This window comes from Rhinolophus ferrumequinum, chromosome 19 (genome assembly GCF_004115265.2).
Source record: "Rhinolophus ferrumequinum isolate MPI-CBG mRhiFer1 chromosome 19, mRhiFer1_v1.p, whole genome shotgun sequence".
Lineage (NCBI taxonomy): Eukaryota > Metazoa > Chordata > Mammalia > Chiroptera > Rhinolophidae > Rhinolophus > Rhinolophus ferrumequinum.
In genome coordinates this window covers 43,444,936-43,469,746 of record NC_046302.1, presented here as the reverse complement: position 1 = coordinate 43,469,746, position 24,811 = coordinate 43,444,936, and the positions used below count along the sequence as shown (strand labels likewise).

At 37.2% G+C, this 24,811-nt stretch overlaps 1 protein-coding gene across 1 annotated transcript in view; it reads right to left on the bottom strand.

Annotated features, from left to right (window-relative positions):
- Positions 1 to 24,811, bottom strand: part of DCC (DCC netrin 1 receptor) — a 1,038,356-nt gene that overhangs the window by 61,674 nt on the left and 951,871 nt on the right. Inside the window, exons 22-23 of the mRNA XM_033087479.1 lie at positions 12,604 to 12,669; positions 161 to 323 (exon numbers count right to left, since the gene is read on the bottom strand). Of these exons, the coding sequence (XP_032943370.1) occupies positions 161 to 323; positions 12,604 to 12,669 (229 nt within the window). The remainder of the gene's footprint in view (positions 1 to 160; positions 324 to 12,603; positions 12,670 to 24,811) is intronic.

The following is a 24,811-nucleotide window of genomic DNA, read 5'->3' as shown; positions in this document are numbered from 1 at the left end:
TGGAATGGACAAAAGGCAAGGTTTGCCCAGGTCAGGAGATAAGGAACATGTGGTGAATTATGAAAGAGCACAGGAAGACAGCCATCAAAAATATAACTCAAAAAGATGGTAATTGGGTCAAGCAAGGACTTCCTCCTTTTGGGAATCAGCTGTTACCTACTTTCTCTGCTGGGCTGAAGAGCGCCGGGTGCAAATCACGGCCACGACCACCACCACCAGCACTGTGATGACGCCAACGGTGACCACAATGATCACAAGCAGGTTGCTGTTCTTCTGAGGAGTGACACTGCCATGTGGGGGGTGCATCTGGCCAATGGGTGGCTCTGGGAAAAGACAGGCAAAGGGAGATCAGGTTTAGGGAGATACGGCAACCCAAAGTTTATCAAGCTCTGCTAAGGATGAGAAGAGTTCCTATGGTTCTGGGTACTGCTGAAGCTGAGAAGAAAGCAATGACAAATGAGAGGAAAGATCTACATCACCTACGCAAGATCAATGAAACCTACGCCCATACAAAAACGTGCACAGGAACTTTCTTAGCAACATTATTCAGAATAGACAACAGTTGAAATCCAAATATCCATCAACTGACGAATGGATAAACAAATGTGGTGTATCCATACAGTGGAATACTCTCCAGCCATAGAAAGGAATGACGTACTGACGCATAGTACAGCACGCATGTACCCTGACAACATTGTGCTCAGTGAAAGAAGCCAAACACAAAAGCAGGCTAATGTTTATCAGTAGACGGGGGAAGAACTGAGTGGGGAAGACGGTGAATGAGTACAGGGTTTCTCTTTGGGGCGACGAAACTGTTGTGCAATTCGATGGCGGTGATGGCGGCGCAACCTGTGGATATACTGGAAACCACAGAATTGTAGACTTCGAAAGGGTGAATTTATGTTATGTGAATTATGTCTAAATTTTTGAAACGGCGCTATCATATTGGCCAGAAAGTGGAGAGGGAAAGAAGGATGCCGCTTCGTACTATAAGAATTCCAAAGTGACAAGAACCAGAGAAGGCACAGGTTTATGAGAAAATGCTATTTTTTGATGTGGTGAAGGATGAACTATTTGACACCCGTCACTCACAATTTACCTCCATTCTCTCTAAGAAGCTATCTATCAACCACAGTTAATTTTCAACCTGTCGAAGGTGTATGGATCCCACTTAAAAGTAGCCACTACATGAGAAAGAGTGTCATAAAGTCCTGATGAATATTTCCCTGTGTTGCAGCAGTACTTTATGGTAGACAATATTTAGGCAAAAACAGAGTAAGACATTTTTGATAATTTGCTTATGTGAATAAGAATGGCTAATGACTCTTTAAATTGTTTTCTTTAAACCCTCAGTCAGTGATCAATCAGTTAGAAATACTCTGTTCCATGTAACATTTGTCATTTCAAGCTACACATTTTTAAAAAGTAAATATTAGCTTATAATTTTATTTATAAATTAATTTAGAAAGTAGCAGAAAGCAATGAATTTGGATATTTTCATAGACCTAAGTGTGAATGTGTCTCTTTGACAACCTATAATAGCTTTCTATACCGCTTGAAGCAAAACGTTTAGGCCTTTGCACCCAGTGTTTTTATTTGTAAAATGAAAATAATAATATTTATTGAATACAATTACTATCTTAATTAGAGAAAATACATACAAAGCAACCATCTCAATGCCTGATACAGACTAAATGCCTATAACATCATTACACTATTGAAACATTAAATAAAATATTGCCTATATTAATTACCTCTATACAATTTGGGATACTTCTGGCATGGACTTTCAAACTACAAAATTTTTAGAAATAATACTCAAGGTGAAAGATAAATTAACTTCTCAAAAATGAATATAGCTACCCATTTACTTGCCTCAAAATCGAAACACTGTCTTTTGACAAGTTATTGAAGAATCATCACTTTTTTGAAAAGATTGCCAGCTAAACTTAATCTATTGCTGATTTGTTATTATTAGAAAAATAATAAGTATTTCTGATACAACTTGAATCTTGGGTAGGGGGATCTCATCAAAAGTCTTTAATAGCATTATATGTTTAAAAATTCTGGTTATAAATGAAAGAAATAGGTTTCCTGGAAGTAATTTTACATTTACTACAAAGAAATGGGGCAAGTAATGAAAGGTCAGAACTTTCTGTATCATAGTTTTACTTACAATTTAAAAAGTCATTTTACAGTAGTTTTTCAATCTGTCCTTTCTGGGCTTAATAAACTAATTCATTGGAATGAATTAACCTTTTATGTGAGAGCTTACAGTGGAGATAGTAGGGGATCTTTATTAGCATGGATTTTTATTAGCATGACTTAAATTTAAGAGTTCACCGTTTCCGACAAATTCGGTTTCAGTCATACACAGCAGTACACTTTATGAACATTTTTTAAAACCTTGTAAACTAGAATTTTTCAAATTTCTACTCTTCTTTCTTTCTTTGCACCCAAGACGACATCATTTTTCAAGTCAAGAAATAACGACGGCTGAGCATTAGTGGGATCATATTGACGTCATTCCCCTCGTGGAGTAAGGGTTCATGCGAACTCTCCTTATAAATCTCTCATTCCAATCCTTTATGACTTCCTCATAAAGGTCCCCAGCAGTTCAAAAGTCGGCTTTCAAGGTCTTTCATTAATTTCCCCATCTCAATTCGAAAGCTGAATAATCAGAATATCTGACATCGAATTGGCAGTTAAGAAAGTCAAGTGCAATGGTGTCTCTAGTTGTAGTTGATCCTTTTTATTTGCACAAGTTGTAGTCTATGAAGTTGCCTGAAACACTGAATTAGAGAATACTAAGTGTTGCTTCTAGAGGAAATACAGGGGTAGGTTCCTGTGAGCCTGTGGTGCCAAAATTTTATCAGCCAATCCATAACATATGACCATGTGTTATGTGTGTTTCTGTTTAAAGATACCTTATTTAAAATATTATTGATTCATCAAATTGAATTGACAGCTGACAGCACTAGAACTCCACTCATCATGCCTGAGTGATGTTTAATTAGCCCACACATTTTCTCTGAAAGGTACATCACAGCCTTTTGAGCATAAGAGCACTTGACAACATTCAACATCACATGCAGGGGCCACTTTAGATAGAAATCATCAACAAAAAATACAAAAATGAGAAAAATTGGCACTAAATATATCATGGAAAGGACATTGTTTACAGTAGGTATGAAAGCTGAAACAACAAAGCAGAGTTTCATCTCAACTCGTTGTTTCATCTCAACTGAGTTTCTGAGCACTGGGCTACTCAAACTTTGTTCCACACATGTCCACAAATGACCACAAGAGCACCGCAAGTATTGATTTGGGAGGTTCAAAAGAAATTTTAGCAAGTCGGTGAATTCACAGATACAGAATCTGTGAATAATGAAGATCGACTGTATGTTTAATATACCTCAAAATGCTGCTGCAAATTAGGGGGAATTTTAGAACTCACAAATCTAGACTAGTACAGTCAAGGATTCTGGGAGACAGCCTGACTCCAAAAGGGGCAAAATGACATTTACCACCTTTCAGGCTTCTGAGGGGATGCTTACTGCATGGTGTAATTCAAAGGCTTACAAATATCCTCCAGGACTCTGTTTATTTCATGAGATAATGGATGCAACACAAAGACCTCAGGCCCTGCAATTAGCGCTCAACAGACATTGCGAAGCAGCTCAGTTTATTTCATTCCCTGTGATTTTTCCAAGTTAAAGAAAAATATAGTATCCTCATGCATCTGTTCTTAGTGTTTGCATAATAGTGCAGATATCCAGTATCTGAGTAAGCAAGACCTAGATGATTCACTGGCATCAGTGAGAAGGGAATTGATTCTTTTTCAAATCCCACGAGCACTCCATCCATTTTTATTTTCATGATGTTTGATCACCCTAAAAGATTTCATGATTTTTCTATTAAATTTTTTAAAACTAAAGTTGATTGGGGTGACAATAGTTAGTAAAGGTTTCAAATGTACAATTCTGTAATACATCATCTATATATCACATTGTGTGTTCACCACCCAGAGTCAGTTCTCCTCCTATCACCATATATTTGATCCCCCCTTACCCTCATCTCCCACCCCCCAGCTCCCTTACCCTCTGGTAACCACTAAACTATTGTCTATGTCTATGAGTTTTTGTTTCTTTGTTTGTCTTGTTCCTTTGTTGCTTGCAGTTTTATATCCCACATATCAGTGAAATCATATGGTTCTCGACTTTTTCTGTCTGACTTATTTCGCTATTAAATTTAACAAAAGCAAACACATGTTTCATAATCTGATGGGTCTTAAAGAATTGGCAATGATTAGGAAAATAAGTTTAGTGAAATATTGTTTTTCATTTTTATAGTACTTTGTAGACTTTCAAAAATGTTTCATGTTTCTCATCATATTCGCACTCAAAACCCCTGCAGTAAGCTTATTGATAGACTAGTTCTCTGAGCACTTAATTCTCTTATAGAAAACAAAGTCAGTGTGGGGACAGAGCCCCAAAAAGCAGTTTCCAGGCTCTCGGCCTCACATAGAAAGGTGCTGGCTCAGGTAGTAAATGGCCATCGACTGCGATCAAATGGCCATCAGCTGTGGCTAGTTGGCCATCAGCTGTAACCAGTGAGCCATTAGCCATGAATATAACTGCCGTGGCTGGGCTTGCAAAAAAAGGGGGGCTAGCAAGAAGATGGTGGCTGAGCCTGTAAGCAGCGCAGTGAGGGTTGAGAATTGTGTGGCTCCTGTTTCTTGTTTCTCCAACCCAGCCGCCAGTGAGAGTATAGTGGTATGACTGCCCTACCTATGGCTCCGTGGGTGTTCCTTTTTGGCCTAGCCATATCCTGCGTTCTTATGTGGGGAGTGGGACCGGAGACCCCGCCTGACACCCCGCACAACACATGGCGAAGTCGGCAGGATCCCCTGCACGACAGTCAGGTATGGAATCCAGGAGTCCTAACTCCTACTTTTGAGGACCTGGTCCCATGGCCACAATGGCTGGGCCCTAACAGCTACACAATGTCAATAGGCAAGTAAATAATGAGAATTTAAGGTTGACAAGTGCAATTCTGAGGAGAGAAACAGATTAAATAAAAGTTTCCAGCTCAGGACTGAACTTCTCTCCTACAATTCCAGTCTTCCCTGATAAGAGTTTTGTTATTAGAACACCGTGAGCTTAACTATGTCTTAATAATTTTACATGTCTTTGAATTTGAACTGAAATTCATATATGACATTGAATATTTCTAAGCATTTCCCCCTGAAATAAGGTGTCGTGTAGTCAATCAGCTGTTATGAGATCTCACATCTAATGGAGCCCAATGTTCCCTAAAATAAAATATTAATCAGCATTATGGGGGAAAAGTTCCCTCGGTCACTTATGTTAGAAAACATACTTCTTTCCTCAAATCTCCGAATTTTGAACATGCTAATGTGAGCTGTGAATTGCCAGGAGAGATAGGGCTGGAATGTTACAGAATGTATCCGATTATTCCATAAATATGTATTGAAGATCCAGTTAGGTACCTTGGGTATGATGATGTGATCAAAACATGGATGGACCTTGAGGACATTTCGCTAAGTGAAGTAAGTGAGACAGAAAAAGACAAATACTGTATGAATCACTTATATGTGGAATCTTAAAAAGCTGAAGTCATTAAAATAGGGACTAAAATGGTAGTTACCAGAGGCTGGGGGCTTGGGGGAAATGGGGAGATATTGGTCAAAAAGTACAAGCCTTTTATTATATGATGAATAAATTCTGGGGATACAATGTACAGCATGGAGATTATAGTTAATAATAGTGTATGATACACTTGATAGTTGCTAAGAGAGTTAAACGTCCTTAGCACAAAAACAAAATGGTAATTATGTGATGTGATGAAAATGCTAGGTAACACGGTGGTGGTCATCATTTTGCAATATATAAGTGTATCAAATCAACATACTGTACACCTTAAACTTACACAACGTTACATGTCAATTATATGTCAATAAACCTGGAGGGGAAGCCAGGGAAGGATTCAAGCAGGCAAAAAGAAACTACGTGAGATAAGAAACATACACAGCTTTGATATATCCAGAGGCTGCCTAACAAGTTGGGCCAGGGAAGGAAAAAAAAAAAGTTATATGTTAGATGACCTGTCTTTTCCCTTCCTAAAACAGGTATCTCATCTGGGTAATTGTGACATGAATAGAAAAGTCAGGTTCTTCTCACCTGGGATCAATGCGTAGCTGTTAGCAACAAGGTATGAAAACTCCATTTCTGAGTTACTTTTCTTGAAAGGTGGAGAGGGAACAATAACCAGGGTATAGAACCATGAATAAGTATTTATAGGGTCACGCTTACATTGTTTTGTAATCATTTGCATGTCATTGTCTTCTTGCATATTGTGCAGTCTGAAAACAATTTTCATATTAGAATATTTTGATTGCACCCCCCCACTCTCCTCCCACCCCAAAAGAGGCATGATTATTGACATCCTGGAAATTACAACTGCCTGGAAAAGACTTATAGTGAACAAATCATGAAGCAAATAAATGTAAAATTACAACTGCAAATGGTGCTTAAAACAAAAGTAAAGTTTATGTAGAAACAGGTAATATCAGGACAAAATGGTCATTGGAAGAAGAGAGCGGTCATAAAAGGCTTCATAGAAGTAACAGTTAGGCTGAACACGGAGTATTGATTGCCAGGAGTTAGTTCCTGATTCTTCGCAAGGGAACTAAGAGCAGGTCATGTGTCTGGAACTTTGGGAGAAAAAGGGAAATGGTACAAAATGAGGCTGGAAAGGAAAACAGGACCCAGTTCATACAGAGCCTTGTAGATCACATTTAGTTACCCGAAGTACAACCACAGACCATTTAAGGGTTTTCAGCAAGGAACTGACAGACTTGATTTGTATTAAGAAAACATCTCTTCCTGCTGGGTAGAGAGGGGTTGGTGGCCAAAGCAGAGACACCAGCTAAGAGGATACTGACGTTGTCCACCTGAGAGATGATGAGAGCTTGAACTGAGATGGTGGCAATTGCAATCAAACTCAGAACTTGAGACCATGGACCACAACAGTTACATGATACAGTTTGAATGTAAATGAACAAAGTGGGTCGCATATGGGGGAGGAAAGAAAGGAAGAGTCAAGTTCAGGCTTAAGCAGCCGTCCTTATATCTGACATGAGGAAAAGGGTGAAAAGGGAGGCTCAGTGAGGGAAGAACAAATGTTCAACCTTGACTATGTCAGGATTGAGACCTTATGATAAATTATAGAGAGGCAACTAGAAGGTCTGCGGTAGAGATGTAAATTTGGCAGTTATCACATACATGGAATTTGAAGCCCTGGGTACTCCAAAATACAGATCACCAAAATATAGAGTACACTCATAGAATGAGCAGAGAAGCTCTCTTAAGAATAAGACCTCTACTGTTGAGGTAGAAGGGGAGGACTAGCAAAAAGAGAATTGAGTGGCTGAACAAATTTCCCAACTCTTATTTGATACTGGAGCACTTCTTTCTCATGGCTTCACACAGCACACATGTACCCTGGAACAATTTTTGAGGAAAGGGAATCTAGGTCCGTGGTTTTCAACTGGGAATATTTTGTCCACAAAGGGAAATTTGGCAATGTCCAGAGACATTTTTGGTTGTTACAACATGGAAGGAGGGAAATACTACTGGCATCTCATGGGTAAAGGTCAGGGATGCTGCTAAACGTCCTACCATGCAAATGCACAGGCCAGGTCCCATAACAAAAATTTATCCAGCCCACAGTGGCAACAGTTCTGAGTTGAGAAACTCTGATCTAGTTTAACACTTTCTATGTTCAGATGAAAAGTTGAAATCTAGAGTTTAAGTGACTCAATTCACAGTCTTAACCACTGGCAAAGTCAGTTCTGGAACCTAGGTTTGGGATTAGTCTGGGATCCTTAAAACAATTTGGGATATATATTGGTTGGGTTGTAGGTGGGCAGAGCCTCTTTTAGACTAGAACTTGAGACCCTGGACCACTCCAATTAGCTTTCCTTTGTGAAAACAACTGTAAAATTTTACTTCTGGACCTTTTCTTTGGCATGAAGGTGTCTATTGAGTGTCTTACAACAGCTTACCAATCTTTCTGATCATTTCATGCAAATACGGAAAGAGCTTTTATGTAAACATTATTTAGATTAGTTTTTCAAAACCAGAGGGCAAATCATGGTCTTTTCTCTTAAACACAGAGTGGAAATTATGATTCTGAATATTCAAAAATTAATTAATAAGATTGGTTTTTCAGTAATGCTTCACCAAAGTATCACTGTTAACCTTAATTTAGTTTTCAAAGGTTGAGGTCAATATAACAACATTTTGTAGGGTTTGTAAATCTTTCAACCAAAAGTACTAATTTTAAAATTATAGGAAGAACAACCAACAAAAAGAAATTGGTGATTTATCTTCCCCAGAGGGAAAGCATGAAGGAATTGAAATAATTTTCACTATTCTTGTCACTCATACAAATATAAACTACAAAATCACACTTTCAAAAGTTAAGATATTTATGCTTTGAGAATGGGCGCTATAACACAATACTATATATAGACGATGCATTATAGAATTGTACACTTGAAACCTAATTTTATGAACCAATGTAACCCCAACAAATTTAATTAAAAGAAAAAAAAAACTGAAAAAGAAAAAGAATGGGCACTTCAATCCCAAACTGAATGGCTCATAAAAGTAAAATACGACCATATCACCACATATTAGCTTTGATTCTACCTGTCATCATAAAATAACTTAGGAAACCTCTTCAGTTTCCCCAATTTAATTAAGGATTTCCAACTACAAGAGTAAACATGACTTATATCTTTGTTTTTCTTTATTTGAATTCCAAGAATGCATTTTAAAAAGAGTGACATGCTATAGGAAAAAGTAAATGATTGGTGAGGTCTAATTTATTGCAGCTGGCTTGAGTCACATGACAATAAGCCATTATTCTTTTACAGTGCTTTGAAGGATGAATCCAGCAAGTGTAGCGAAAGATAGGAAACCTCTATAATTCTGTCACTCTAAGAAGAGATACATGAAATTTTCATTGTATATGAGTTTCAAAAACTCAGATTTTGAAAGGTTCTTGTTGATGCAGCCTACTTTGTAAAGGTGGGGTGGGATTGGAGTTGTATCAGTCACAGTTCATTTGTCTATTTGGAAAATGCACCCCATTCTTAAGGCATAAGACATTAGCAGAATTTTAATTAGCAGCTAAAGTTTTCAGATGCCTGTGCTGATTTGCTTGGAATAGCCCAAGCTAAAAGTCAAATTACATATTTACTATCATTTATCTGCTAGCAAATTAGTAAAGGAAACAGATTAAGTTTGCTCTCCATCATCCATGTCTCTCTGAGGTTATCAATGCACCTTAGTCAAGTAGCCTATAATTCTTTGTTATTCCAGTAAGGATTCTAAGAATATTTCAGGTGCTTTGTTCATCCCATCCATTTAATAAGAAATACCTAGAACATCATTAAATGATGCAGAAAATTGAGAAAGGGTAATGTCAATCATTTAAACTGCTTCAAAGTCACGGGATGCCATTTGTCTATTATATTTTCATTACTTTCTTCTGTGAGGTAATGTATATCAGATCAAATTAATTCCAATTATATTTCTCACTAGGAATATAAAATAAAATGGAAAAAACAAAATGGCATGCATTTCTCTCATTCTATCATTCTCTTCATCTGAGGTCTGACTTCTATGAAAAGGAAAGTTCTTGTTGATTAAGCTGTTAACATCAATTTTGGGCTGGGGTTTTCTTTTCAATCAGAGAATTTTTTTTTTTTTTAAGAGAATTTGTTATATTTTGAAGGGCAAGTCACTACCGAAGTTTCAAACTTGACCCAAAATTTGAATTGCCACATTTAGCAATTAAAACAAAGAGATCCAGTTATTTGACTTATGTCTAGTGCTCTATGCATATGCACGTTGAACAATATTACAATAGAAATCCCTTGGACCAGCTTCCTTTATCTCATATGTATAGGTAGTTAGAAATAATTCACATTTTCCTGGGCCTCCTGTATTTCTTTGGTGCTAAATTTGGCAGTTCTATCCAAGACTAAAGTTCTTTAGGACACGCAGTTGAAGAGACTACGCAATTCACGGTGGCTGACATTTGTTCCACCATTCACACACATAATCTTGCTCAGTAGTGGATGGAAACTGTAAGATCATTGTTCCTTGTCAGTTATCTAGACTGATTCCTTCTTTAGTTTCTCGGCACTCTGTCTCTTCAAAAAGTGCTACCCTGTGCCCTTGGCTGGGAATGAATTCCAACTTGAAACTCCCATACAAATAGCATCTCGAAATCAGCTCTGCAGGATGATTCTAAAGGAGACAACGTTAATTCCTGGCATGTACCCCAAACCTAGAACCTCTCCATCTCAGGGTATAAAAATACTACGATTATGTTTCTACACAATATCCACAACAACCTTCTTTACCCTTCCTCCCATCTCTGGGATTTTTCTCCCTCTCTTCCATCTTCCTGGAATGTATTTCTCCGCTGTGTCCACCTGGTTAGTTCTCCCTCTCTGTTTATTGCTCCTGCAGTGGTCTATTTTTCAACCCGTGTCCAGAGCTCATAGCATGTCCCTTGCATACAATGAGGGCTTTGTAGCACTTCCTACTGACTGTTTGAATGAGTGAAGTGTGTTGGCATATTGTTGAACTTCAGATAACATGTGAGGCAAGAGAATGAAACTTGCGACGTTTGGGGGAAGGAACGATCATATCTAAACCCATTTTAGGGAGCATGCTCTTGGTCTGTTTTCCTTCTCAACACATCCCATCTCTCATATGTCTACTTTGCGCTCACCAAGTATCCCTCGTGTATATCTGATCCCAGGAACTATGAGAGCCAGGCTTTAGCTATCACAGGAATCTAAAGCTCAAATACCTACAAAAGACAATGTTACGGAAATGAGGAAGGAAGACCTGTTTAAGAGAGAATAAGAAGTGGTGAAGGTTGTAGCAAGCTGGAAAGAATACTCTGGAAATAACCTTAGAGAGGCTTGATTGGAATATATTTAGGAAACTTAAATGTAAGAAATTGTACTTGTCTGGTTAAACAAAATGCATTAATATAAGAACAGGGTATGTTTAGCACCTGGAAAGGAAGAGTCAACAGGTGAAAATATATACCTGTGTCCACCACTGCCTAGCGGCGAGGGGACACCGAGCCTCTCCCTAGAACATCCAGTCTACTCCCCAGATATAATATCCTCTTTAGAAATATGTGCATTAGATTATCATAGCCTGTGATAGGAAATAATCACTTAACTCACTCCCATATTCTAATTTCACGGTCAGCAAGCAACTTTTAAATTGCAATTTTGGCTTCTCATGTGGATTTTTTTTTTTAACAGAACACCACCCAAATGGATATTTAGTTATTAATTAATCAAATTTCTCATGAAAATCTGCTTAAGAGAATCACGTTATTTTCCTAACATAGTGAACTATATAACCGCAAAGAGAAATGAAGGAGAGCTATTTGCAAATACAAGAATAAACCTTAAAAACATAGTTAAAGAGAAATGCAAGCTGCAGCAGGATACATATAGTACGATAACTTTATTTCTATAAGATTATAAACATGTATAATAATATCACAATGTTTAGGGAGACATATACATATATGATAAACATATTTGGGAGAGTGGTTACGTCACAGTGAGAAATGGAGGCAACGGTGGAGATGTGATAAGGCAGAGATATATAAGAGATTTCAATGGTATGTGGAATATTTTATATCTTAACCTTGGTGATGGGTTCATGTGTTGATATTTGTAGTTTGAATATACAAAGTATGTTTTTAGTAAACCATGCCAAACAACAGCAATAGCAACATATAAAACAAACAAACAAGCAAAAAAAAGAAAAACCATAGGAGGAAGTTATCACATATGCATCAGTGCCTGGGAGTTTGGGTTGTATTAATCCAACTTCCCAAAGTTTCTGTCAGCAAAACTCAGGATAAAATTCTAGAAGACATCTCCAATACCAGACTGCTTCTTCCATGCAGTTCTAGTATTACCTCCATCTGGTCCTTGTCAAAACCAACAGATGTGTGTGAATGCTCCTTTAAGATGAGCAGAAATAAATGTCTCCTCTTGACAATGTGGAGGAAAATTAGCAATAAGGTGCTACAGGACTTTGAAGAGGAAACATACTCTTCAGGCAAAATGTACCAGTAACATCAATTCATGAAACCAAGTGGATTTCAGTTAACCCCGTCTTAGATATCATCTCTATCTAATAAAATTAAAATTTTGGAAATATTTAAAATGCATATAATACTGTAAAATCTAGGTATTTAACAGCCTTGTGCCATTGATAAAATTCTCTATGCCTGGGCTTTTCTGACTGTTTTGTATACTTGTCACGTCTCATCAGCCTTGTGTCCTGATGGAATATGCTACAGGTTTGGTAATAACTTTGTGTTTCTATTCTTCCCACCGAGACCCTACCTAAGTCTGAGGGCCTTGGCACTTGGATTCAATTGAAAACTTGCCTCAGACACTCTAGAATTAACCATTTAATTAATATAACTAATCCAATATAACGTAATGTGCATACTTACCATTGAGGGTGCTTCTATCAATCAAGTTAGTATCAACTGGCCAATAACCTCCATCTCCATGACGACCTATTCATTGGGAAAGTACATCAGAATGTTAGTGGATATACAATATGAAAGCACAAACTTAACAAAACAAACAGAAAGAAATAATAAATATTTTAAAGTACATCAACAATTGAACAAGATTATGTTGGCTATCTCAAAGAAAGCCTGAGAATGTTAATACCACCATACCTTATGAGAAGATATTATTTTCTATGTGGGAGAAAAAAATCTGTCATTAAAATGGACTATTCAACAAGCTAAATTCAATTCTACTCTGAAAAGCTGCTCTCTCCTCTTCCCTCCTACCCCATATTCTGGTTAAAAAGTCAGCATAAGGTATACCAGCAGTATTAGTCTAAGTGTTGCTATCTGGGACATCTCAGGACAGAAAGGGAGCTGGTCAATGCTCCTAGAGAGCAGTGCCTACCTCCTTTATGCTACAAGAGGTGTTTCCTATACTGTTGCCCATCTGGAATGACTTAGTGGCAAATTATCATTGTTGCTGTACAAGGGATCAGCACATCTCATCTTGTAATTGGGCTTTGAGTTTGTGTTATGTACCAAATCGGCACCTCGGAAGGAGGTATTAGATATGGTGTAAAGATGGAGGGGTATGTTACAACCTATATGGTCTGCATAAAAAAGGCTTGTTTAGTGTCACATTGTTGGAAACACTGCTTTCTATTGTGTGTTCAACAGTAGTAAAAGTAGTATTTAAAGGAATTAAACCAGAAATTAACCAGAAATAATTATACTATCATCCAAATTTAATTAATGGTGTTTCGCCAAAGGAAATCCCTATTTCTATTGGTACATTTATAGATTATTTGATTAGATTTTGAGTTCTAGAATATCCATTAGATAGATTTTTTATAGAAAAACATCTGGGAGTTGAATCTATATGAAACATAAACAAGAATATAGCTAATTCTCCATTTTATTCACGTCAGGGAGTTATATCTGAAGGCAATTATAATCAGTGGATCGTATAGAGGAAGCCAATTGGGGCTGTCAGTAACAACAACCGGTTGTTTTGTCACATGCGTAGATTTTTAGTTGTCTTCTCCTTTGAGACTTTCAAGTGCTACTCTTGTGACATTCTTTTGCAGACCCAAGACTCCTCTTACTAAAGCTTTCCCAAGATTTCATCATTTGATTTATAAAATAGTTGTGAAGAAACAACTTAAATCTTGTTAACAGACTATACATGCACAATTGTAAAAATTATTTTGATATCAATCAGAGCTGGAGTTAGGATGTCAAGCTTCCAACAAGCAATGTACAAATTACTACAATCACATATTCTGTTTTCAGCATAAGTGGGTACATTTAAAATCTGCTGGCCAATGACTGTGGGCATATAACGAAGTAGAAATTAAAATAGAGGCTCCTATGTGTGTGGGGGGTGGGATGGGGTGGGGGATGGTGAGAGGAGAAATTGAAATAAGCAGCAATTGTGAAAATTGATGGGTTGACTAAAATGTGGACAAGCTGAACCTTTTTCCCAATACCTTGCTTGTTTGACTCAAACACATTTGGAGTTTCAATGAGCAGAGGATAAGCTTTGCCCATGGGACATTGTAAGATCAATGTTGGAAGAAATGAAGTGAGACAGAAGTTCTGTATGAATATTAAGATGACTTTTCTCATCTCTAAAAGCAACTAGATTGCAAAGCAGTCAGGCAAAAGAGAAGCTAACAACCCCATCACTTAGGCCAGTAAAGCAATAAATGATTCCTGTGGGGAGTAATCCTGTGTTGGCTGGAAACTGGGTCTATAGCCTGTGGAGGAATTTTTTTTTTCCTCTAGCATCCTGACAAATGTCTTTTTAATGAATTTTCTCACTCTCCAAGCAAGTTTGTGGGAAGAGGCAAAAATAAGCCCACAAGCACAACCATATATTAGGCATAAATCTCTATGCGTATAGCACCCCTTAGATTTAGTGAGGCTATTGATTACATTGTGAATTTCATTATGTAGAAGAAAATCAGATGTCATCTGGTTAGAGCTTTGGGTAAGATAAAAGGACTCTGGAAATGCTTTCTAAATAAGAGAGGGCAGCTTGAAGCTTGAGCATTCTACCCATGCAATCTAGTGTATTGACACTGGTTAACTTTTTGTTGGTTATAATTAAATTAATACCACAAAAGAAAATTAAGTAACTCTTAACATACCCAACAGAGAGTACTTTAAAGAAACTTGATGTTATCAACAAGCAAGATTGGATTTATGGTAATTTAGTGTTCTGGCACCACTTCAGTAAAAAACACAAAACTCATTTCTGGGATATTGATGAGTCTGAGATCTCTTCATCTGAAGATGTGAGAATCAAATATTAATTTTGTGTGCTATGTTTCTATTCTCTAAAATGTCTTTTAAATTCCAGGAAGGCATCCTTTATGGGTAAATAATAAGTTAAGGGGGAAAAACAAAAAATGCTCACTTGCTTTAAGGCAAGAACCACAAAGTATAAAATGAGGAGACCCTGAAGATTTAAAGAGGACACCGTTATCGCTTGGTATTGCAAAGCATTTTTAAGGGCTTTTCACTGTGGATCAAATAGTGGATGTCTTTAGTTAACTTGGTTCATTTCTAAGCACTGATTTAGGGAAATAGTGGACTAGTTAGATTTTGGAAGATGGAAAGTCAGTTAATGCAAAGATATAAACTGTCTGATCCCAGGGGTCTTAATTTTATTAATGGAGCATAAAACTGATAATAATTCATTCAAGATTAAGTGCCTACTACATGGAAAACACAGTCCTAGATCCTCAGGGAAGGGGTAGTATAAAAAGATGTGTCTGATATGTATCCAGCCATGACAGATGGAGCTGGTTCACTGTAACCAGATCACATACAGGCCTACTCACAGTTAATATTAGTTAACTGCAGATGGTTTTTCATTTACTATGACTTCAAAGATTTAAGGATAAGCTAATCCATCTATTACTATAAAATAACTATTAGGTTTAATTTTTTTTATTTATCTAGGATTGCTAAAAGAACTACGTGTAAATAAAAAATAATGTATCATTTTCAAGTGTTATATGTTCTTCAATTGTATTTATCTAAAACTCCTGAATTTCTTTTCTTTTCTTTTTTTTGTTTTTGCATGCTGTACTGAATCTCAAACATTTTTCAAAATAAAAAAAATTCAAATAAGTAAATTAACACATGGAAATGTAAATATAACATTCGTGGAAATAATGTAATGGATTTCAATGTATATAGGTATTTTTAAATTCACATGAAGCTCAACATTGTTCAAAAAATTGGAAATGGATAGTTTTTCTTTTTTATAAAATTACTAGTAATATCATAATTTTACATGAACACAGTAATCAAAATGTCCTACACAAATATAATAGTTTAATCTATAGAACATAAAGAAGAATCCTTGTGTTACTGTGTACCCATATTTTTATTAATAGAAATAGAAAAACTAGAAGTGAGGAAAAGAAATAAGATAATAAAGAGTAAGAAATTTATGTATCACTCAACCAACTAGGATAATTTCATTAAAAACATCACTTCTTGCAGAAAGTTTTGATAATTAAAACAAATGGTTTTACTTTACCTTAGGTTTTGAAACCATGAAATGATGGTTTCAGAAAGAAAAATAAAATAGAAAAAGAACGAGCCCATGGAGTACTAAAAGAAAAGGAAAATTGTGGCTTTTTTAGAGTTATTCAAAATAGTTTATACAGTTTTAAATTATTTTAGTTAGGCACATCTAAACTAAAACTTTCATGCTCCTTCCCTTGATTTGAATTTGTAAAATATTATAAACTACAAAATCAATTAAAGAGTTACATTTTATATTTTATTTAAAGGCTCATAAGGAACCTTCTCTTCGTCCTTTTCTGGCAAGAAAATACTTCCTTGGGCAAAAGATTGACTTCATAAAAAGATTGTCACTTGCTATCTGGATTGAGTAAAAAATGGGCAGAGGTAACATTTCCCTCAGGAAGTGTGTTCATTGTTATATTCCTCGGTGCTTACCGAAGTATATACTGTGTCCTCAATGCTAATGAATGACTAATTCGAGTTAGAATGCTTTGTAATGTGTTAATATTATACAAGTTATAAGTTCTTGTTCTTACTTACATACCACATAAAATATTGTTTCTACATGTTTATTGTAGAGTGTGTATGTGTGTGTGTTTGTATAAAGTGAAACAACATGAATGTTTACATTAAACACTTACTTTTGACATACATGGGCATATGAAGAATATTTCCATGATAAAAAATTTTCAGCACATACCAAAGATTAATTCCATTGGGATTTCATGTCTAGAGTCTGTTTTTATTTTATTTTATTTTATTTTATTTTATTTTATTTTATTTTTTTCTGCGTGGAAATTTATAAGTTCAGGGAGGAGTGAATAAAAAGTTAATTTGCAGAGGACATGGACGAAACTTGATGTATTATTTCTAATGTATTTTTTAATCCATTTTCCTGAATGGGGATAACAGAGGGTCCCCCAGAATGGCACTGACAATCAATCCCAAGAGAAAAACATAAGACCCATAATCTAAATCAAATGGACAGGTTGGTCATCTAACATGCATTCAATATACATCCTCCCAAGGATGTAGAACATTGAGATCTCTTCTTGATGTTAAAACTGGTTCTCTGAAAATAATTCTGGTGAGAATGAAGGAAAAAATTGCATTGATTTTATGTCCTGTATACCAGTGGATAACCATGCACTTTAATTAATGGATTATCTATCCATTAATGCCGCCTGAATACAGTTTTACTGTCCAATACACAGATCATATTGAGATATATTTAAAGTGCATGGTTTTTCAGAGGCTGGCAATGTGTCTCAGATATTAATTTATCATACAGTTGATGATACTGCTGACTTTTGAAAAAAGGCATCCGGACACCTAAAACTAGGACGCAAAATCATAAGCCACAGCTAGGGTATTTCAAACATGCATTAATAGAAGATAACTAATGAGTTTTCTCACTATTTCCTTTTCATGAAAGTTTGTTGATTCAAAGAAAGTAGAATGTTACTACTTCATATGGAAGGGCAGCTAATATGCCTGCCATATATTGACACTTCATGCTCAACAAATCTCCCTTGCCTTCTTTTCCTCCAAACATTTCCTTTTATTTGCCACCTATGGCAAGTCTAACAGCAATGCTTTATGGAAATGGGAATGTGTTTGGTGACCTAATCTGAGTCAGACACAATGCAAGAGAACCAAATATGCCATTATCCATCTTTTCCATGATCATGAGAGGCAGGTTTTTTTTTGTTTTTTTTTTTTTGGAGTTCTAATTTCTGCCTTTATGCCATAAAATATGAATAGAGTAGGTGATGGTGAGAAGTAAACTGATTTTTAAGAATCCTTAGAAGTCCATCTAAAATCTAAGATTATAATTTCATGAACGAATGACGTGAATAGACAGACCATATAGTCATTATGAAAATCGGGACCATTAAGAGTGAGAGAAGGTGCTATTATCAATTTTGCTTGGACCCAGGTATTAATCAGGCCATTGGCTGGACCAAATGGAAATTATAGTTATTCTAGACATGGACAATTTAAACAAATGAACCCTTAATGCCTGGCCCTTGGTTGACATCTCAGTTTGATTCTGAGTCCTGACTTCCTGAAGCATTTGTGCAGTCTTTTGCAGAGTTTGGCAACTCACAGGTGAAGAAAAGTTGCCTAAGCAATATTCTAAAGCAGGGAAGAAGTTTATAAATATTGCATTCTTCTTTTGCAAGCATCAGAGTTAAAGCAGGACTACACCAGACCAAGTGGTATCTGGATTCCTAAACACGATGATAAATGTCAGAAGATGAGAAGAAAATAAAATGTGTGTGTGTGTGTGTGTGTGTGTGTGTGTGTGTGCCAAACACACACATAACATAGTGCCAAAAAATATATACACATTTTAAGAAAGTAAAATAACTATTAAAACTGTAATACTCAATATATACCAATAACAAAAAATGAATACAATCACATTTGACTTCTGAAATTATAAGATGTGCTCAAAGTGGTTAGGGTCAGCGTCCAGACACTTCTGTTTATGACAAACTACTGCTGGAGCAACATTGACCAAAGTGTCCACTTTATACATTTTTTGGCACCCCTGGTGTATATATGTATATGTACACACACACACACACACACACACACACACACATGTATATATGTATATACACATACATGTGTATATATTTCAGAAGCACACTGGTTACTTCTATGAATTCTATCACCGCTTGTTCTTAACATCTTGCAAGGGAGAATGGACAAAAACTCAGAAGGCAAATATCAGGGCACCAAAGGACCTGGACAGATCAAAATCTTTTGATCAGAGAAAAACGGTAGCTTCTTTAAAGATTTCAGGTAAGGGACACATTCTTACCTATATGACTAACTACAATTAGTCTGTGTCCCTTTATCTGGTTACTGATAAAAACTTAATCAACTGCTCTTGATCACACATGTCATAAACTTGCACATATCAAAAGCCCAATAAGTTTCTTAGTTATTATAATGTCGATTCACATAAGTTCAGAATGAAACTTGTTAACAGAATAAAAATAAAGATGATAATAATATTAATGATACAGTGATTGAAGGTGGCCTCTGAATTTCCTCCTCTCAAAAGCATTTCATCGTGTGCATTTTCGCCTATAGTGTACCTGGAATAATAACTAGCATATGGATCTAAGAAGTCACTTTTAGATGCAGCCTTGTCTTTATAAAAATCTAAAAAGCATCCTGTTTCTCTAAACATGGGCACTGTCCTGCATGACTAGATCTTCCTAAGAGAAGGTTAGACCACGACACGTAGAATGAGGCAGAGTCTTTTGTGGATGATAAACGAGTAACTCTTCTCAAGGCTACTGAATAATCCAGGAGAGCCACCCCCACCTGCATGGTCCACAAGCTTATCCCCAAGCCAGTGGGAGATATATTTCTATTTGAGTGAAGTTGCCCAGCAGTGCAAGGAGAAGTAACAGAAGCAAACGAAGGCTCTTTCTTCTCCAAGTGATTATATGTCGGAAGTGGCAACTATAGTATGAAAACACAGAATGTGAGTATCTGCTGGCTGCACGGCTAGTATGTGTAAATAATAACACCGTTGGATCACAAAATTTCTTCATTCATGTATCCATCCATGTACCATCCATCTAGTCAACACATGTGTTGAGTCGACCCACAGTTCTAACCATTAGGGATATAAAATGACTATTGCAGAGGCTCATCAATTAGCGAGTAATGTTAAGTGAATAATAGTAACTGCATTGTAATAGTCAAAAGGTAAAAAAAGATAAGGAGGTGGCACAATGGAAAAATAGGATAATTAACTCTTTCTGCCTAGGAAAAAAGATGAAAGTCTTTTCATGGGTGACATCTGAGTTAAGAATGAAAGGATGAGTGGCAATTTATCAAGGAGAGAAGGGTGAGGTATGTGAACGAGGAAAGACAAGCAGAGATAAAGTAAGAAATCTCCTTACATGCTCTACCAAAGAGCCTAGAATTTATGTTGTAGGGGACAGAGATTCACTGAAGGTATTTTAAGAAAAAGTGATTTCATTAAATGTGTATTTTAGCAAGATTATCCTGGCTGAGTGCGAAGAACAAATTAATTAGAATAGGCTGTTGCAATAAAGAGGGTGAGAATAATAATAATTATGAATCCGTGAGGCAGACATTATTAGCTCCATTTTATAGGTGGGTAAACCGTGGCTAAGAAAGACTTACAAATTTACTCATTTTAAATGACTGAATCTGCCTGACTCTGATGATGATTATTTTACCTTTAGTGGGTGAATTGATAAGTAAAAGAAGGAATGGGAGAGAGTGTGGAAGAAACTGGAGCACTTCTTAGAGTTGATCCTGGTGTGTGAATGTGAGGATTTAGGTGCATGGGTGTGACTTGGGGGTGGTGGGGGTTTGGTCCATTCTCAATAGGGTCACAGGGAACCAGACAGACTTTGGAAGAGAAAGGAAATAGTTCATTTCGTAACTATGCAGAACACTGGCAAGTGAAGGTGATGCTTCATAAAAGGCACAGCAGAAGTAGACACACAAGCCTAGGGAAACTCTTTAAAGACGACAGATGACTGAGGCCCTAGTCCTATTCCAGATCTTCTTTTCCTCCCTCTGCCCTACACTCTCAACATCCCCTCCCCACATACACACCAAGCAAGAAATCAGCAGCCAAGAGTGGGTTTGCAGGGTTCTAGGTCCAGGGAAGCATCTGGTCTTCAGTGGCCAGTGTAGACAGTAGATACAACTTGACATGTTGAAAAGTAGAAAAGCCTAAGAACTGCTGTGTTAGAGCAGAGAGAAGTAGCAAAAGTCCCATTACCGATTTATCTCTTTACCATAGTGCACTACTCTGCACACTGGGGTCCAAAATGTCCCCTAAATGCATTCTGCGATCCCCCCACCGTCTTGATTTTCCCATTCTAGGATTTCTCTAAATAAAGGTTCAAGTCATCTTTCCCCCTGCAGTCGTTTGTGTTGATTCAAGTTCTACTCATATATTTAAAGTCCAGCAGGGGGTTTTAAGAAGTCTTTTCTACCAATTTTCCACAATAATTTCCTGTCTGAAACCCTGTGAAATACATATTAGATGGCACCACCTGATTTAGCATTTCATATTTTCCATGTTGGGCTGGGAGTGTTTGGATACTCCTCCAACCTATATTGCATGCTTCTTTAAAATGGACCCAGGGAAGTGCACTTCTTTCCTGCTTTCTCACCTCCAGCACAGGGCTAGGTACATAGCTATTAGCAAGTTGTTAAAAGCGAGTCCAATTCTTTTCCCAACGCACATTTGAAATTTCATCAGCTCCCACTGGTTTTGATTTTTGTCCTGGCTGCACTCAGAATTACAAGCAGCTGTGAAATGCAATTCTACGCATTTTCTGCTAACAAGAAAGGTCAGGGAGGGTGGCGGTCAAAAAAAGGTCACTGGAGGTCACAATCATCTACAAATGTGACCACCATTTCCTGAATCACAGAGAACTTGTCGTTTCTCGATGCAGCTTTAATTTAGTAGAGGAATACTGAAGATACTTTTTCCCTATTGGAAAAATATTTCCACGTCTTTTTCATCTTCCCCAAGATCAGTAACATATACAGTACCCACAGCCATGAGCGCTATGACTTTTGGGTTCTTCCGTCTATACTTTGAATTAGACGGTAAAGTTTATCTTTCCAGATTACACTGTGACTGTTACCCCAGAGGTTTGTGTCATAATTCAATTCAACAAACACTTATCAGACAACACTTATCTGATACATTCACAATTAGAAACTGGAGTTGCAGGAAGGAAGGGAATGACAACGTGAACAAGAGCAGTCCTCTGCCACCAAGGAATTTACAGCGTGGCCAAGAGTTTGTGAATACAAATAGCAAACTATAAGAAACAGACAATATAGCAATAAATTCGTTGGATGTTAAGGACATACAGAAGAATAAAAGGCTGGAAGGGAAAGAAAGCCTTCTTGGAAGTAAAGCAGAATTAGAAAGGTAAGACCTTAACCTGGAAGAGAAAGTATTGCTGAGGCCGAGGGAATGGTACCAGTCAGAGCACAGAGTTGTGAAAATGAACTTTTCCCAGAAAGATGTGTGGATTTTTGCTAATGGACTGTGGTGTTTGTGGAGGGATACACTGGTCATGAGGCCGTAAGAGGGAAGTTGGGGTCCGACGGCCAGGGTTTTGATGTCGAAGAACTGGCTTCATCCTGTAAGGAAGGGTGAACCATCTGTAATTCAGAATGAACACTGAGGCAGTGTAGTTCAGGACTGGCAGAAGTGGGCAGAGAATAAAGCTAGAAACATGGTATTTGGCTAATGTGTACAATAAAGAAGGACATTTGGCAAACTCAGTGCCTCTTACAGGAACTTGCTTCAGAAATCGTTTTGAGGGCTCCTTAACAAAAATGTCTATCTTTCAGGTCTGAGAAAGTTAAAATTATACCATGAGTCACATCAATTATTATGAGTACTGAATATGCTTTTTTTTTTTTTTCATTCAAAGTTACCTATTAAAACGTAAAAACTCCTGAGAGGTTATCTTAAGCAGCTACCTGACTGCTTGCTGGGAACACAATAAACACCTCAAATACTTTATGAAAAGCACATTACTAACTTTTTTGGCCTCTACTTTTTTCCCCACTACAGTCATAATTTCTAAAATTGCAAAATTTCAGACTGGAGAAAAGCATAGGTGAGAATAGCTCTTTCAAAGGGGTGGGGTAAGCACTTGAATAATAAAGTGAGTTGAAACTACACACAATAATAGTGTAAAAGAGGTTTTAATTTTCAATTAAACAGTTCCCATCAAAAGGGGCTAAAGGTTTCAATTTTTCAAACAGCAGTCTGGCTGCTGTAATCCAAACCCTGCAAAATTTGGATTACATTAACTCAATTCCAAGGTTGACTAGACTGCCTTGAAAACCCTCATTTCCCTGAAAATGGAAACAATTAACATTCTGTTTATTCATGAGATTAAAACCGCTGAGGTGTAAAATGGCAGGTGTAGTTCTAAGTACTTTGTCTGAATCCCCTATTGAGGAAAGACAAGACCTTTAAACTGGGTGAATTATGGTGAGGCTATTTAGGTTTTACTTTCTTAATAACCAAGTAGGAGCCAAGTAACTCACTGCCTTTCCAGAAATTATACAGTTCTGAGCATAGATTCTCAAGTTCGTTACCCTGGGTGTTGGCCTACCCATTTACATGCTGTGAGAGTTTGGGCAGATTTTAACCTCTCGGAGTTTTCATTTTTCTCCATCTGTAAATATGACAGAACATGTGCAGGGCACAGAAGAGTGACATATGGTGGGTATACCACACTATGCGAATATGCTATGCCCAGGATTTTTATTCTAATACCTATCGTAAATCTTTCTTAGACATTTTTTTTTCAGTTACAGTTGACATTCAGTATTATTGTCCATTAATTTCAGGTGTACAGCATAGTGGTTAGACGTTTATATAATTTATGCACTGATCCTCCCAATTAATCTAGTACCCACCTGGCACAATACATAGTTATAATATTATTGACTGTATTCTCTGGATGGAAAGTACACCAATTGGAAATCTTGATAATCTTAAATCTTCAAAGAAACCAAAAGATCATTTGGGATGAAGTCAGCATTTTACAGGTGAGGATGCTGAGAAAAGTTCAGTCATATGCCCAAAGTCACACAGGAGGTCACAGTGGCAGGATGGAACTAGAATTGGAGGCAGCTGATTCCTTTCTACTGCTCTCCAGCACACACTGAGTGACCTCTGATGGGAAAGCCAGACAGCATCAGCCATTGCCATGATTCAGAGGAGCGTAATAATCCCTCCCCAATGGGAGAGCAGTTCTCAGCCGGCTGCCTTCATCTGGATCAATAAACTGGCCTATGCATTTAGGTCTCTTTCCAGGCCTCCTGTTTTAGATCACCTCTCTGCGGGAGATGGAGAATTAAAGACAGTTGAGAGTGCTCGAAGCAAACATTTTCTTCCTGATTCATCTCAGCGCTGTTACAGATCATGTCATGAAGATCCCTGCCCTCTTTAAGGTACAGTGTCACAGTTATAGCACCTTTGTTTTTTTGTAGAAAAACAAAGAGCCAAATTTTTAATAAGTATAGCAGCAGTCTACAGTGGAAAGACTATATACTCTTAGAATCAGAGGGAAATATATTTAGGTTGTAACTCGGTCCACAACTATATTTTTGTAATCTTGGACGAAACAATACCTTCCGCTTCCTCATCTGAACACCTAGGGAGATAATCAATGAAAGAAAGAGCTGCTTTCTTTTTGAAGGTAGACGCTATGAACTGAATTGTCTCTTCCCTACCACATACACCCTGCCAAATTCATATGTTGAATTCCTAACAGCCAACATGACTGTATTTCGAGATATGGGTCTTTATGGAAGTAATTAAGGTTAAATGAGGTCATAAGGGCAGGGCTTTGAACCAGTAGGATTAATGCCCTTATAAGGAAGAGACGTGAGAGAACTCAGCTCGTCTCTCTTCTCCATGAGGGCACACCAAGAAGGCAGATGTCTGCAGTCCAGGAAGAAGCTCTCACTGGAGACCAACCCTGCCAGGTCTTGCTGTAAGACTTCCAGCCTCAGAGCTGTGAGTAAACCAATTTCTATT